This window comes from Cetorhinus maximus, chromosome 1 (genome assembly GCF_964194155.1).
Source record: "Cetorhinus maximus chromosome 1, sCetMax3.hap1.1, whole genome shotgun sequence".
Classification (NCBI taxonomy): domain Eukaryota; kingdom Metazoa; phylum Chordata; class Chondrichthyes; order Lamniformes; family Cetorhinidae; genus Cetorhinus; species Cetorhinus maximus.
The window spans coordinates 233,613,595-233,627,022 of NC_135879.1; the positions used below are offsets into that span (position 1 = coordinate 233,613,595).

At 40.5% G+C, this 13,428-nt stretch overlaps 1 protein-coding gene across 1 annotated transcript in view; it reads right to left on the reverse strand.

Moving 5' to 3' along the window:
• The window catches only part of atrn (attractin), a 364,031-nt gene that overhangs the window by 292,401 nt on the left and 58,202 nt on the right, over window positions 1–13,428 (reverse strand). The window contains exon 3 of the mRNA XM_078554529.1: window positions 11,332–11,445. Coding sequence (XP_078410655.1) covers window positions 11,332–11,445 — 114 coding nt within the window. The remainder of the gene's footprint in view (window positions 1–11,331; window positions 11,446–13,428) is intronic.

Consider the following 13,428-nt stretch of genomic DNA (forward strand, 5'->3'; position numbering starts at 1 on the left):
TTAATCCGGATAAGAATGAGGTGATGTACTTGGGCAAGACAAACAAGGCACGGGAATACAGGATGAAAGGTAGAACCCTGGGAAGTCCTGAGGATCAGGGGGAACTTGGTGTGCATGTCTACCGGTCCCTTAAGGTAGTGGGACAGGTAGATAAGGTAGTTAAAAAGGCATATGGGATACTTGCCTTTATTAGCCGAGGCACAGAATAAAAGAGCAGGGAGGTTATGCTGAAACTGTATAAAATGCTGGGTAGGCCGCAGCTAGAGTATTATGTGCAGTTCTGGAATCCGCATTATAGGAAGGATATGATTGCACTGGAGAAAGTGCAGAGGAGATTTACCAGGATGTTGCCTGGGCTGGAGAGTTTCAGTTATGAGAAGAGATTGGATAGACTGGGGTTATTTTCCTTGGAGTAGACGAGATTGAGGGGGAACATGATTGAGGTGTATAAAATTATGAGGGGAATAGATAGGGTAGACAAGAAGGAACTTTTCCCCTTGGCAGAGGGATTAATAACCAGGGGGCATAGACTTAAGGTAAGGGGCAGGAGGTTTAGAGGGGATGTGAGGAAGAATTTTTTCACACAAAGGGTGGTGGGAATCTGGAACTCACTGCCCGAAAGGGTGGTAGAGGCAGAAACCCTCTTAACATTTAAGTATTTGGGTGTGCACTTGTGATGCCATGGCATACAAGGCTATGGGCCTAGTGCTGGAAAATGGGATTAGAATAGTTAGATACTTGTTTGACCGGCGCAGACTCGATGGGCCGAAGGGCCTTTTTCTGTGCTGTATACCTCGATAGATCTAATACGATCCTTAATTTCTTTTCTTAGCCATGGTTGGGCCATTTTTCCTGTCGGCGCACACGCACCGGCGATGGAGGGAGTTTATTTTTATGGTGGTGGATGGGGTGCCGATCAAGCTGCTGCTTCGTCCTGAATGGTATCAAGCTTCTTGACTGTTGTTAGAACTGCACCCACCAGACAAGTGGAGAGTCTGGAACTAGGGATCGTTGCCTCAGAGTAAGTGGTAAGCCATTTAGAATTCCCTGTCTCAGTCACTGAGTATATTAAAACAAAGGTCAACAGATATTTGGGCACTCAGAAAATCAAAGCACATGGTGGGAAAGTGAAGTTGGGGTAAATTATCACGAGCTCACCGAATGGCACAGTAGGCTCGAGAGTGTAATAGGCTGTAATTTCTTTGACTGACTTAATCATACTTTTGAACAAAATTTGTGGCTGAGATTTACAGAAGCTTTTCAATCCCAAGGGAGGATCTACTGTTTATTTTTTTTTTCCTTTTATCTTTCCTTCAACCTGGGGCAGTGCTGGTTCTAGTTCCTCTGCCTCATCTTAGCTGAGAACACCTAACTCAGACTTCAGACATAGGACACTGTCAGTCTGCATGGCTCAGTTTCACACTCTGCAGCGAACTCATCCACACTAAACTATCATGGGTAATTTCTTCGAGATAGATCTCAGAATCCATTTAATGTTGATTGCTCTGGACAGCTTACAATTCAAAATGCAGGTCACAAACAGAGGTCTGTTGGCTGTAACAGCTATAAACAAACATGTTTAAAAGCTATGCTTTTCTGTCAGATCAGAACTTTGAAGAAGTTCCACATTTACAAAAAACCTGGAGACATGAAACAACATTTAATGGAGCATGGGGTTTTGTTCGTTTGGAAGGCCCACGTAATTCTGTTTAGGGAATGTGCACTAAATTAAATTTTAAAATTCTGTACCCTCAACACCACCCCCCACCCCCACCCCACACCCTCAACGACCACCCCCCCGCCACCCAGAAACTGGCAGCTGTGCGATGCTTGGCAGTGCCAGCAGAAGCAACGGTTCCTGCTGGAAAATACACCCACCGGAGGTCCCGGATTGTCAAGGGACCCAGGCCACATGTGAGTGATGGTGGGATGGGGTTCACAGGGGAGGCAGCAAGGGCATGGGTTGGCGCTCAATGCCTCTCACCTCCTTGCCGATGCTGGTCCCTCAATTAGGCACTGAGTGCCATTGAATGAGGGACCTCCTCTGGAAGCCTGCAAGAACCCCCAAGAGGATTTGCTTTTCAGGCTTCCCAAATGGCGGGACGCCCAGCCTCCATTGGGTGAATACCAGCAGCAGCGGGATGTGGCCCTTAAATGGGCTCACCCATGACCCCTCCGCCCAATTATACGGCCCACTCTTCCTCCACACTTGCCTTGGGGGAGGGCATTAAATTACACCCATGATGTCTGAGGTCGGTTTAAAAAAAAAATGCTAATACAGTTTGTCTCAAGTATTTTGAAGGCTACAAGAGAGAACATAAGCTGATGTTGATCACCAATATCTCCTTTTGAAGTGCACAGAAACTAGAAATCTCCAGTATTCTGATAGCAAAAGCTTCTACAAGTATATAAAAGGAAAGAGAGTAGCTAAAGTGAATGTTGGTCCCTTGGAGGACGAGACTGGGGAGTTAATAGTGGGAAAGCAGAAATGGCAGAGACGCTTAATCAATATTTTGCTTCAGTTTTCAGTGGAGGACACTAGTACCACCCCAATAGTAATAGATAGTGCAGAGGGTATAGAGAAGGAGGAACTTAGAACAAAGAGAAAAAATACTGAGCAAACTATTGGGATTAAAGGGTGACAAGTCCCCAGGCCTACATCCCAGGGTCTTAAAGGAAGTGGCAGCGGAGATATTGGATGCATTGGATATAACATTCCAAAATTCCCTGGATTCTGGAAAGGTTCCAGTGGATTGGAAAAATGCTAATATAACGCCCTTATTCAAAAGGTGGGAGAGGCAGAAAGTAGGAAACTATAGACCAGTTGGTTTAATGTCTGTCGTTGGGAAATTGTTGGAATCCATTATTAAGGAAGTAGTAATGGGACATTTGGAAAGTCAAAATGCAATCCATCAGAGTCAGCATGGTTTTATGAAGAGTAAATCGTGTTTGACTAATTTGCTAGAGTTCTTTGAAGATGTGACAAGCAAAGTGGATAATGGGGATCCTGTAGATGTAGTATATCTGGACTTCCAGAAGGCCTTTGATAAGGTGCCGCACAAAAGATTAATACACAAGATAAGATCACACGGAGTTAGGGGTAATATATTAGCTTGGATAGGGGATTGGCTAACCAACAGAAAGCAGAGAGTCGGGATGAATGTGTCTTTTTCTGGATGGCAAGCTGTAACTAGTGGAGTGCCACAGGGTTTGGTCCTTGGGCCCCAACTATTTACAATCTATACTAATGACTTGGATTCAGGGATAGGAGGTACTATAGCTAAATTTGCAGATAACACCAAAATAGGTGGGAAAGTAAGTTGCAATGAAGAAATAAGAAATTTACAAATGGATGTGGACAAGTTAGGTAAATAGGCCAAAATCTGGCAGATGGAGTTGAATGTGGATAAGTGTGAAGTTATCCATTTTGGTCAGAAGAATAAAAAGGCGACTTATTATTTAAATTGAGAGAAACTTCAGAAGCTTCAGTACAGAGGGATCTGGGTGTCCTGGTGCATGAAGCGCTGAAAGCTAGTATGCAGGTACAGCAGGTAATAAGGAAGGTAAATGGAATTTTGGCAGTTATTGCTAAAGGAATAGAGTATAAAAATAGGGAAGTGTTGTTGCAACTGTACAAGGCATTGGTGAGACTGCACCTGGAGTACTGTGCACAGTTTTGGTCCCCTTACTTGAGGAAGGATGTAATTGTACTGGAGACGGTTCAGAGGAGGTTCACTAGATTGATTCCAGAGATGCGGGGCTTGCCTTATGAGGAGAGATTGAGCAGTTTAGGCCGATACTCGCTAAAGTTTTGAACGTAGCTACAAGGAGAGATTGGATAGGTTGGGGTTATTTTCCTTAGAACAAAGAAGGCTGAGAGGTGACTTGATTGAGGTGTACAAAATTGTGAGGGGAATAGATAGAGTGGACAGGATAAAATTGTTTCCCTTGTTAGAGAATTCTACAACCAGGGGATATAGATTCAAGATAAGTGGCGGAAGGTGTAGGGGGGGCATGACAAAGAACTTTTTTACGCAGAGGGTAGTGGGTGCCTGGAATTCGCTGCCCAAGTTGGTGGTAGAGGCAGAAACTTTAAACACCTTTAAAAAGTACCTGGATCTGCACCTAAAGTGCTGTAAGCTGCAGGGCTATGGGCCAGGTGCAGGAAGGTGGGATTAGAAAGGGCACCTGGGTGTCCTCGGGCTGGCATGGACAAGATGGACCGAATGGCCTCCTTCTGTGATGTAACGGTTCTATGGTTCTATGAGAGGAATCTAATTGAGGTATATAAGATGCTAAAGGGGATAGACAAAGGAGACGTGGAACGGATGTTTCCCCTTCTGGGGCATTCTAGAACGAGAGGCCATTGATTTGAATCTACTACCCCTTAACCTAAAACTGAGATGAGGAGGAATTACTTTTCTCAAAGGGTCGTGAATCTGTGGAATTCACTACCTCAGAGTGCAGTAGATGCTGGGACGCTGAATAAATTTAAGGAGGAGATAGACAGATTTTTAATTAGTAATGGGTTGAAAGGTTATGGGGAGGGGGCGGGAAATTGAAGTTGAGGCCAAAATGAGAACAGCCATGATCGTAATGAATGGCGGGGCAGGCTCGAGGGGCTGAATTGCCCACTCCTGCTCTTAATTCTTATGTTCTTATGTTCCAAACAGCAAGTTATAAAAAGTCAGGGAATTATTTTATTGTCCAATGATCTAGGAAGGAAGTTACTGATAAAAACCTTAAAAGCATCGGCAACAACCAAGAGGGATGGAAATTACTGAAGGGGCAAAATCAAAGTGCTGGAAAAACTCAGCAGGTCTGGCAGCATTTCTGGAGGGAGGTACAGGGTTAACATTTTGAGTCGAATACGACTCTTCTTTGGAACTCTGTTTCTCTCTCCACAGATGCTGCCAGGCCTGAGTTTTTGTAGCACTTGGTTTTTATTTCAGACTTCCAGCATCTGCAGTACACTTTGCTTTTAAATTACTGAAGGAGGGCTTTAAACATATGGACATTGTCAAAGGAGTGTCTAATATAATTGGACATCTCACTGGACAACTGTAGCGTAAGCTCGATTTAGATAAGACAGTACGGTCTTATCAATGAAATATCCTTCCACCTTGAAAGAATGTATAAAAATTGTTGCAAAAAGGTGAGTCAGTGCTTAGCCGAGCAACCTAGTCAGCTGCCAGAAATATGATTAGCAGCAAGGTTGACCGTTGGTTGGATGATGGTCACAAATACATGACAAGATAGAAAAATGTACTAATTGCAAAGGGTGCATTGCAATGGTGTTTGGTATTGTTCAAATCTAGTAAAGACATGAGTGTTACTTTCAGCGGTGTCTCATTATTCCTCATAGTTCTTATGTAGTGCAACCTGTTGGGGTAGAAGGTTATGTCTTACAAGAGGCCATCTCCCCTGCTCCCATTTCTTATATTCTCTTTCTGTTACTTAATTAGCTGAACAACTGCCAATATAGAGAAATTAAAATATGCAGTTTGTGGAATGATACACCTTCAAAAATCAGAGACATATTTTCCTTCTTTTTGATCCTTTCATGGGATTTGGACATGGCTTGCAAGGCCAGCATTTGTTACCCATCCCTAATTGCCCTTGAACTGAGTGGATTGCTAGGTTATCTCAGAGAACAGTTAAGAGTCAACCATACTGCGTGGGTCTGGAGTCACAATATAAGCCAGATCAATTAAGGATGGTAGATTTCCTTCCCTAAAGGACATTAGTGAAAAAGATTTTTTTTAAAAGCAGCAACCCATGATAGTTTCATTGCCACCACTACTGAGACTAGCTTACAATACAGAGTGCTTATTAATTGAATTTAAATTCCACCAGCTGCCTTGGTGGGATTTGAACCCTGAACATTAGTGAATTGTTAATGTTTTTCAGAGATTTTTCTTTTGAACCAAAGAGCCAAGACAACAGAGATTGAAAAGTGCACTAGAGAAGATCAAATAGTAAACACAGCCAAACTTAAGAGTTTACAAAACTGTCACAGAAAGGGAAGCCTAAGAGGTAAAGAATTTCAACAAATTTACAAATGTGACACTAAGAAGTAAGAAATTAAGTGTCAGGGAATACAAATAAATTTTGAAGGTTGCATAGAAAGCAAACAGGCTAGAAGCTGAGGTCATCTCACCCAGAAACGGGCTCCAACCTAACATGAGACCACATATCTGTTAATTCACGACTGACTTTGAATAGTTCTCAGAAATACATTCCACTCTGGACTTTAAAAAGGTTTTTTGTTGATCTTGTCTTGGGAAAAACGTCTCTCCACTGACAAACAGTGACCTCCACTCATGGAGCCTAGTAATCTATTGCTGAAAGCGTGCCAGTGTCAGAAAGTAAAATTAAGGCAGCATCAGTGCTTTGCACTTCAAAGAAACATTACTGGCATGTTTCACAAAATAGCATAGAAATCTGATTTCAACTAATGTTTCCAGCACAGTACATAGTCTTCTGAAAAACTGATTGTGCCAGTTCTTTTCTATAACAATCCAAAATTCATGTCTTTGGTCTGAGCTCTCCCTATAGCCCCATGTCTCTCTGCATCAAATGCTTATCTGATGACATGTGTGTCTTATATTCCAAAGTTAAGTCTTTCAATTGATAAAATTTGACTTTTCCCCACACACAAAGCACCACCTACCCCATTCATTTAATATCCTCGGGTCAAGTTATGCATGATTTTCCCAATTCCCAAAAGATAAAGAATTATCAAACCCACATACAACATTTTCACTCTGGAATCTTGGCCTGCTGTCCTTTGTAAATAAACTTTTCATAAAAACACAAGAATATGTCTTGACCTCCAAACAGGTTATAAAACTAGCAACATTCATTTACTTCTTGGTCTATCAATGTCCAGAGATAAACGACACAATAAAGGAAGTACAACCAGTAAAATAAGCAGATAGCAACTTGTTCGGAAGTGGTGGACTGATAACAGACAAGGGACAAGGAGGTCTTGTAAGCATCACCCATACCGCAAGAACATTGACAAAGTTGTCAAACTACATTTTAGTTAGATTTACTTTAATGTAAAACAAAAGCCCTGGGGAGATGATACTCAAATTTGCAATGATACTTGAGAGCAGGTAAACTGAACTCCAATATTAATTTCAAGACTGCCACAAACTCGCTCTTAAAAAGAGGGAAGATTCAGAGGTAGTTTATATATTTAATGCAGAGGAGGTCAGGATAGGGAATGGACTATCAGGCGAAAGGCAGTGGAAGCAGGCAATACAAATATTGAAGGGTGCAATTAAGAAAGTAAACAATTGAAGAGATGTTAGTTTTTGAGTTGCCTTCCAGAGCCTCGAGTCCTGCGCTTTGGTTTACTTCTCAACTATCCTATAAATTTGAAGAATTAGATCGCAATACAATTAAAACATGCACTAATCTGGCATATCTTTATAACGTGCAGATGGCTAAGATTTGAAATACAGTCAGACGTAAAAAACTCGCTCAGGACCCAAAATATTTGGGCTATGAAATCGTACCAATTCCTGCAACAACATTTTTACCCCTGCAAACTAGAAAAATAGCACATACACCATTTGAATTATCTCCGAAACTAAATGCAATAGTGATAAATAGATCTCCCAGACTGATACAACAGTTAAAAGACAATGCAGATTATAAGCAGCTGCAATAAGTGGTAATGAATGCACCACCTTCTGTAGACTAAGATTAGTAGCCAGAGCTCAGAAACTGTTGCAGGTGGCTAAGCAAGAGTAGGATCACTATTAAAATACCAGAAAAAAGTACATCAGGGAAAGGTTGGTTGATGGCAATGGGGTAAAGCTTAATTACTTGATTAAAACCAAACGGAACAAAGAAACATTTTTCAGCAAGAGAGAAACCACAGTCAACACAAAAGTACTTCTGCATGCTGAAGCCATATATGGGGTGATGAGCTTCAGAAAAAGAAACAAACACCAAGATAATTACATTCTAATCGATAGCATGGCATTCAGGGTAAAAGACAAAAATAACCCCAGAAAATCTAAATCCAAATCCTGATTCAAGCATAGTGATTTTAACTTCGCGAGTGTTGAAATTAAAAGATAAAAAGGCTGAAAAAGGAAAACACTGAATGTATAATGACGGCAATAATTTGGATACTATAGAAAGATGATTTGAGCAACATGATGATAATTGTTGAATTGACTTTCCATTCCTATAATTAAAGTGATGTTTTTCACTCCCATAATCAAATGGTGACTTTTAAATTCCCGCAATAATTCTCATGAGAGAAAGCTGTCACATGATACTGTGATGTATTAAGTAGAACCCAACTCAGGGATAAGAAGAACTGATTCAATTATCCAAGAGATTAATCAAACAAGTAAAAGGTTTTAAGAAAGCTGTGAAAGTTAAATGCTCACAACATGACATGATTAACCAACATAAGAAATAGGAGAAGTAGGCCATTCCACCCCTTGAGCCTGCTTTGCCATTCAATAAGATCATGGCTGATCTGTCTGTGTTTTGAATTCTACATTCCCGTCGACAGCCTTTGATTCCCTTACCTAACAAGAATTTATCTACCTTTGCCTTATAAATATAACATGACCCCGCTTCTGAGGCAGAGTGTTCCAAAGTCAAACAACCCTCAAACATTTGCTCCTCATCTCTGTCCTAAAAGGGCAATCCCTAATTTTAAAACAGTGGCCCCTAGTTCTGGACTCACCCACAAAAGGAAACATCCTTTCCAAGTCCATCTTGTCAATACCATTCAGGATCTTATGTGCTTCAATCAAGCGACCCCTCAATCTTCTATACTCCAGTGAAAACAAGCCCGGTCTATATAACCTTTCCTCATAAGACAACCTGCTCATCCCAGGTATCAATCTAGTAAACCTCCTCTGAACCACCTCCAATGCATATATATCCTTCTTTAAATAAAGAGACCAAAACTGCACACAGTATTCAAGATGCAGTCTCACCAATTCCCTGTATACCTGCAGCATAATATCCTTACTTTTATATGCAGTTCTTCTTGTAATAAAGGACAGCATTCCATTCACCTTCATAATTACTTGCATATCAACTTTTTGTGACTCATGCACTAGAACACCTAAATCCCTCTGCACCTCGGAATTCCACTTAAATACTCTGCTTTATTATTCTTCTTACCAAAGGAAACAACTTCAGATTTTCCTAATTACATTCCACCTGCCAGATATAAGCCCACTCACTCAACCTATCTATATCTGTCTGCCACCTCCTTCAGAAAGTCCTCTTCACAACATACTTGAACTCAATGAAAGAGAGAATGTGAAAATTGCATTGAGGATATGATTGCCCTTCTCAAAGAATGTTAAAATATAGTCACACAGAAGGAAGACCTCCCCAGGGGTCTCAAAATGACCACCTATAAAAGTATCCTGGTGTCACAGTCATGGTGACAGCCAAGAAGAATCTCAGCTGATCACATTTCCTCAACCCTTACAGGCGAGATTCTAAAATGAGCCCCTCATTTGACTGGAGAATTATTCCTCACAAATCATCACCAAAGGAGTAATTTCCTAGATGGCCAAACGAACAGAGAAATTTCTTTTTTTTTGGAGTTTGACATTTCAAATATAATCGTCTGGTCTTTGCTGCAGTACCACTGAAATCAGAAATACAAATTAAAAAAACAATGAGAACTACTTTGGCTTTCAAATTGTGAACAAGGAATCTGACTGAATTTATAAATGAATTTACAGGATTACAAACATTTCTAAAGTGTAGACATGCATCAATATCCAAACTCCTTGGAACATATATCCAAAGGCACCAAGCAATGGAGTTGTAAGTGGGATGGAACTGTGTCTTAAACTTCTTTTCACCTTGATTATATGCAGAAAAAGAGCAATTGACTGGAAAATTGACATGTTGCATCAATTTTTTCAAAGTCAAAAATTAGGCTTGGGTATTGTTAAACTATAAACTGTTACAACACATCTGCTACCTGACATATATTGCTGGCAAGTCACTGGAATAGAAAAGAATGATGATCCACCCTTGTTATGAAGAATTTTACTGAGGGGCCCCATTTTTACACGGGCCTGTTAATCTGCTTCGATCTAATAATGTCTGTGCTTCAGAATTTATCCATTGGTTGTCAAGCTCTTGGGTTACCTTGACAACATGATGAGGTGCACCCATCAAATGCAAGTTGTTAGTTTTTATTTCTCCATAACATTACTCCATAAATGCTAGTATGATTGGTTTGCCAATCATTAAGCTTTCGTGAGGCTTAGTTTGTTTTTCAAAAGTTTCTGCTCTTCTATACAATAGAGTTTTGTTTACAGACATATTTTGGCCTAGTTTATCTAATTATAATGCCACTGACAACGCATCAAAATGAATGAGTACCCTCAAAGCTATTATAAAACCCAGGACTAAGTTTTCAATATAATCATCAGCAAAATATAATTTCAAACGTTTTGTACAGTGCTATTACTGATCTTTAGTTAGAATTTCTTGCTAATTAATTTAACTCTTCATATCCTTGGTTATTCAATTTGAAACTTTGTTTTCATTCCAAAAAGTACTTTTATATTCCATCCCCCTTGCAATAAAAGCCAACACTCCATTTGCCTTCTCAATTACTTGCCTTACCTCCTTGCTAGGGCAAGGAGAAAGGAATGAAGGAATATAATTAACTGAGAAAGAACCTTAAGAGTCAACAACTTGAGGACTAGATTTCTGAATTAGGTGCTGACTGAAGTTGAATATAATCAACTTAAATGGTACCTGGATAACTTAATGACGCAATGAGCAACCAATTTTGTAAAGTCAGGGAACCAGCTTAAAACAGTTGAGTCAGCAAGTTACACATAGCAGATTCAACCATTTTTTGGCTTTAACTGATGACTGACTTTTGTTGAATGAACATTGTGCAGAAATCAAAGTGTAATCTCTTATTGCTCTGAATGACTTCACCTGGTCCCATGTGAAGAGCTTGGCAATCTATTAACTGTGCGAAGTATTACAAAGCAGTCATTTAGTGACAAGTTTAGATGACATCAACCATGAAAGCAAATCTATTATGAATTTTCATCCAAGGCCCAAAATCAATTTAAGGCTTTATAATTGCCTTCGGCTCCAATTTTACTTGGAGGTTTTATTCCATAAATTTTTCACAACAACAATCAATTATCTATGTCTTAGATTTTAAATATTAGCATGGCACATCCATCATGTAGGACATTATGGCTGCGGCTTTAATTCAGCAATCATTTGCATTTAGTGGGAAATTTGATAATGAAAGCATTCTAAATCCAGTTGAACAAGCTAAGCAACTCTCCTTACCTGAACACGGCTAATAATGGTGCATAAACCGAGTCGCCATCATACACATATAAATGATCCCAGCTGCACTCTGTGGCAAAGTGAATGAATCGAAGCCTCAATATTGTGTTTGGCCTAGATGTTAAAAACAAATTCAGGTTAAGGCATTTTTTATTTATAATCAGCATTAAAAACTGTCCAAAAAGTTCATCTCACAACAACCTCAATGTCTATGAACAGTATGATAAGACGATAAGACATCGGAGCAGAAATTAGGCCATTCGGCCCATCGAGTCTGCTCCGCCATTCAATCATGGCTGATAAGTTTCTAAACCCCATTCTCTCCCTTCTCCCCGTAATCTTTGATCCCCTTACCAATCAAGAATCTATCTATATTGGTTTTAAATACACTCAATGACCTGGCCTCCACAGCCTTCTGTGGCAATGATGCAGCACTGAATCACATAAAACAAGAGAGATTCACGATAAGATCCACTGAACTATGTTTACTCAAATCAGCAAGCATGGTAATAAGCTTGGTCCAATTATTTGCAAGGTCCCTCCAGTAGTTTGAACAGGTTGGAGGGGATGATTAAACAGAGGGGGAGAAGATTAATAGGGAAACATAACCAACAGTCAAGATTCTCTATTCTGACTGCTAGCCATTGGTCTTCCTTGGAAATGGCATTATGCAGATATGCACTTGAATTCCTAATGTAAACAGAGTGCTGACACTTGCTTTCCAGACCCACACTGAAAAATCCCACTTGGATAAAGGATCAAAAGCTTCTCCGTACCAACCCCTTCACTCATGGGATGGGTGCTTCACTTCCTTATTATTATTGTCATCCTTAAGGATGACAATGCTATCCGTCAACACTGGAAAGAACATTTTCAATAACTCAATTGTGAATCCACAGTGGCAGTTAATACTCTCCAGGCTGTGTCTCAGTATCCTTTGGTAGAATCCACGGGTGAACCACTTTCAATGGGAGAGCTGCAACAAGCAAACAGATGAAAAACAACAAAGCTTGCAATCCCAATGCTATTCCAGTGAAGATCTTCAAAGCTGGCAGACTTTTGCTCACATTAAGACTCCACGCACGCATCTTACAGATTTAGGAGGAAAAATAATCCCCCACCAACTTCAGGAATGGGACAATTGCAACTACTTCAAGGAGAGAGAGAAATAAATCATGAATTAGAACCGTCAAGGTATTTCCCTTTTGTCCTTGGCAGGGAAAATCCTGGCACACATTCCCTTGAATCACCTACTTCCTACTGTGGCTGAGGAAATCCCCCCACCCATAGACACAGTGTGGCTTTAGATCTTCAAGAGGAAGCTCCAATAGTCTTTGTTGCCAGACAAATCCAAGAAAAATGTCAAAAACGCCACCAGCAATTCTTCATTGCATTCATCAACCTGACCAAAGCATTTGACTCAGTAAATTGAGGCTCTGTGGATTATGCTCCAAAGATTTGGATGTCCAAGAAAATTCATCACAATCCTGCAACTGCGTCATGATGATATGACTGCAATGCCAGAGTGAGAAACCTGAAACAGATGCCTTCAAAATCTGGACAGGAGGTCAAGCAAGGTTGCATGATAGCCCCCAAAGTATTACAATGTGGCTATAAAACTCAAAGATCAACTGCCCTCTGGTTTCAGTATTAAATACCACCTAAATGGAAAATTCTAATCTCAGTCACCTTCATGCCGAAACTAAACTGACCACATAGAGGCACAGATGATCTACAGTTTGCAGATGAATGGTGCCGTTGCATACTTGCATCCGATTTGCAAGCCACTCTCGATCTCTTCCATTCTACGCACAAGAAACTCAGCCTTCCTTGAAAGTTGCCAAAACAAACTCATATCACCCCACACCTGGTCAGTCAAATATTCCACCTCCCATATATGGCAAGTAGAGACTCTGGAAGATGTCAAGCACTTCCCACATCTTGGCAGCCACCTCTCTGAAAAGGCCACCATTGATGAGGAGATCCAACGCCAGATCAGCTGCATCAACTCAGCCTTCTACAAACTATGGCAGTGAACATTTGACAACAAAGGACTCCGGAAGTCAACAAAACCCCTAGCGTACTAAGCAGTCCCAC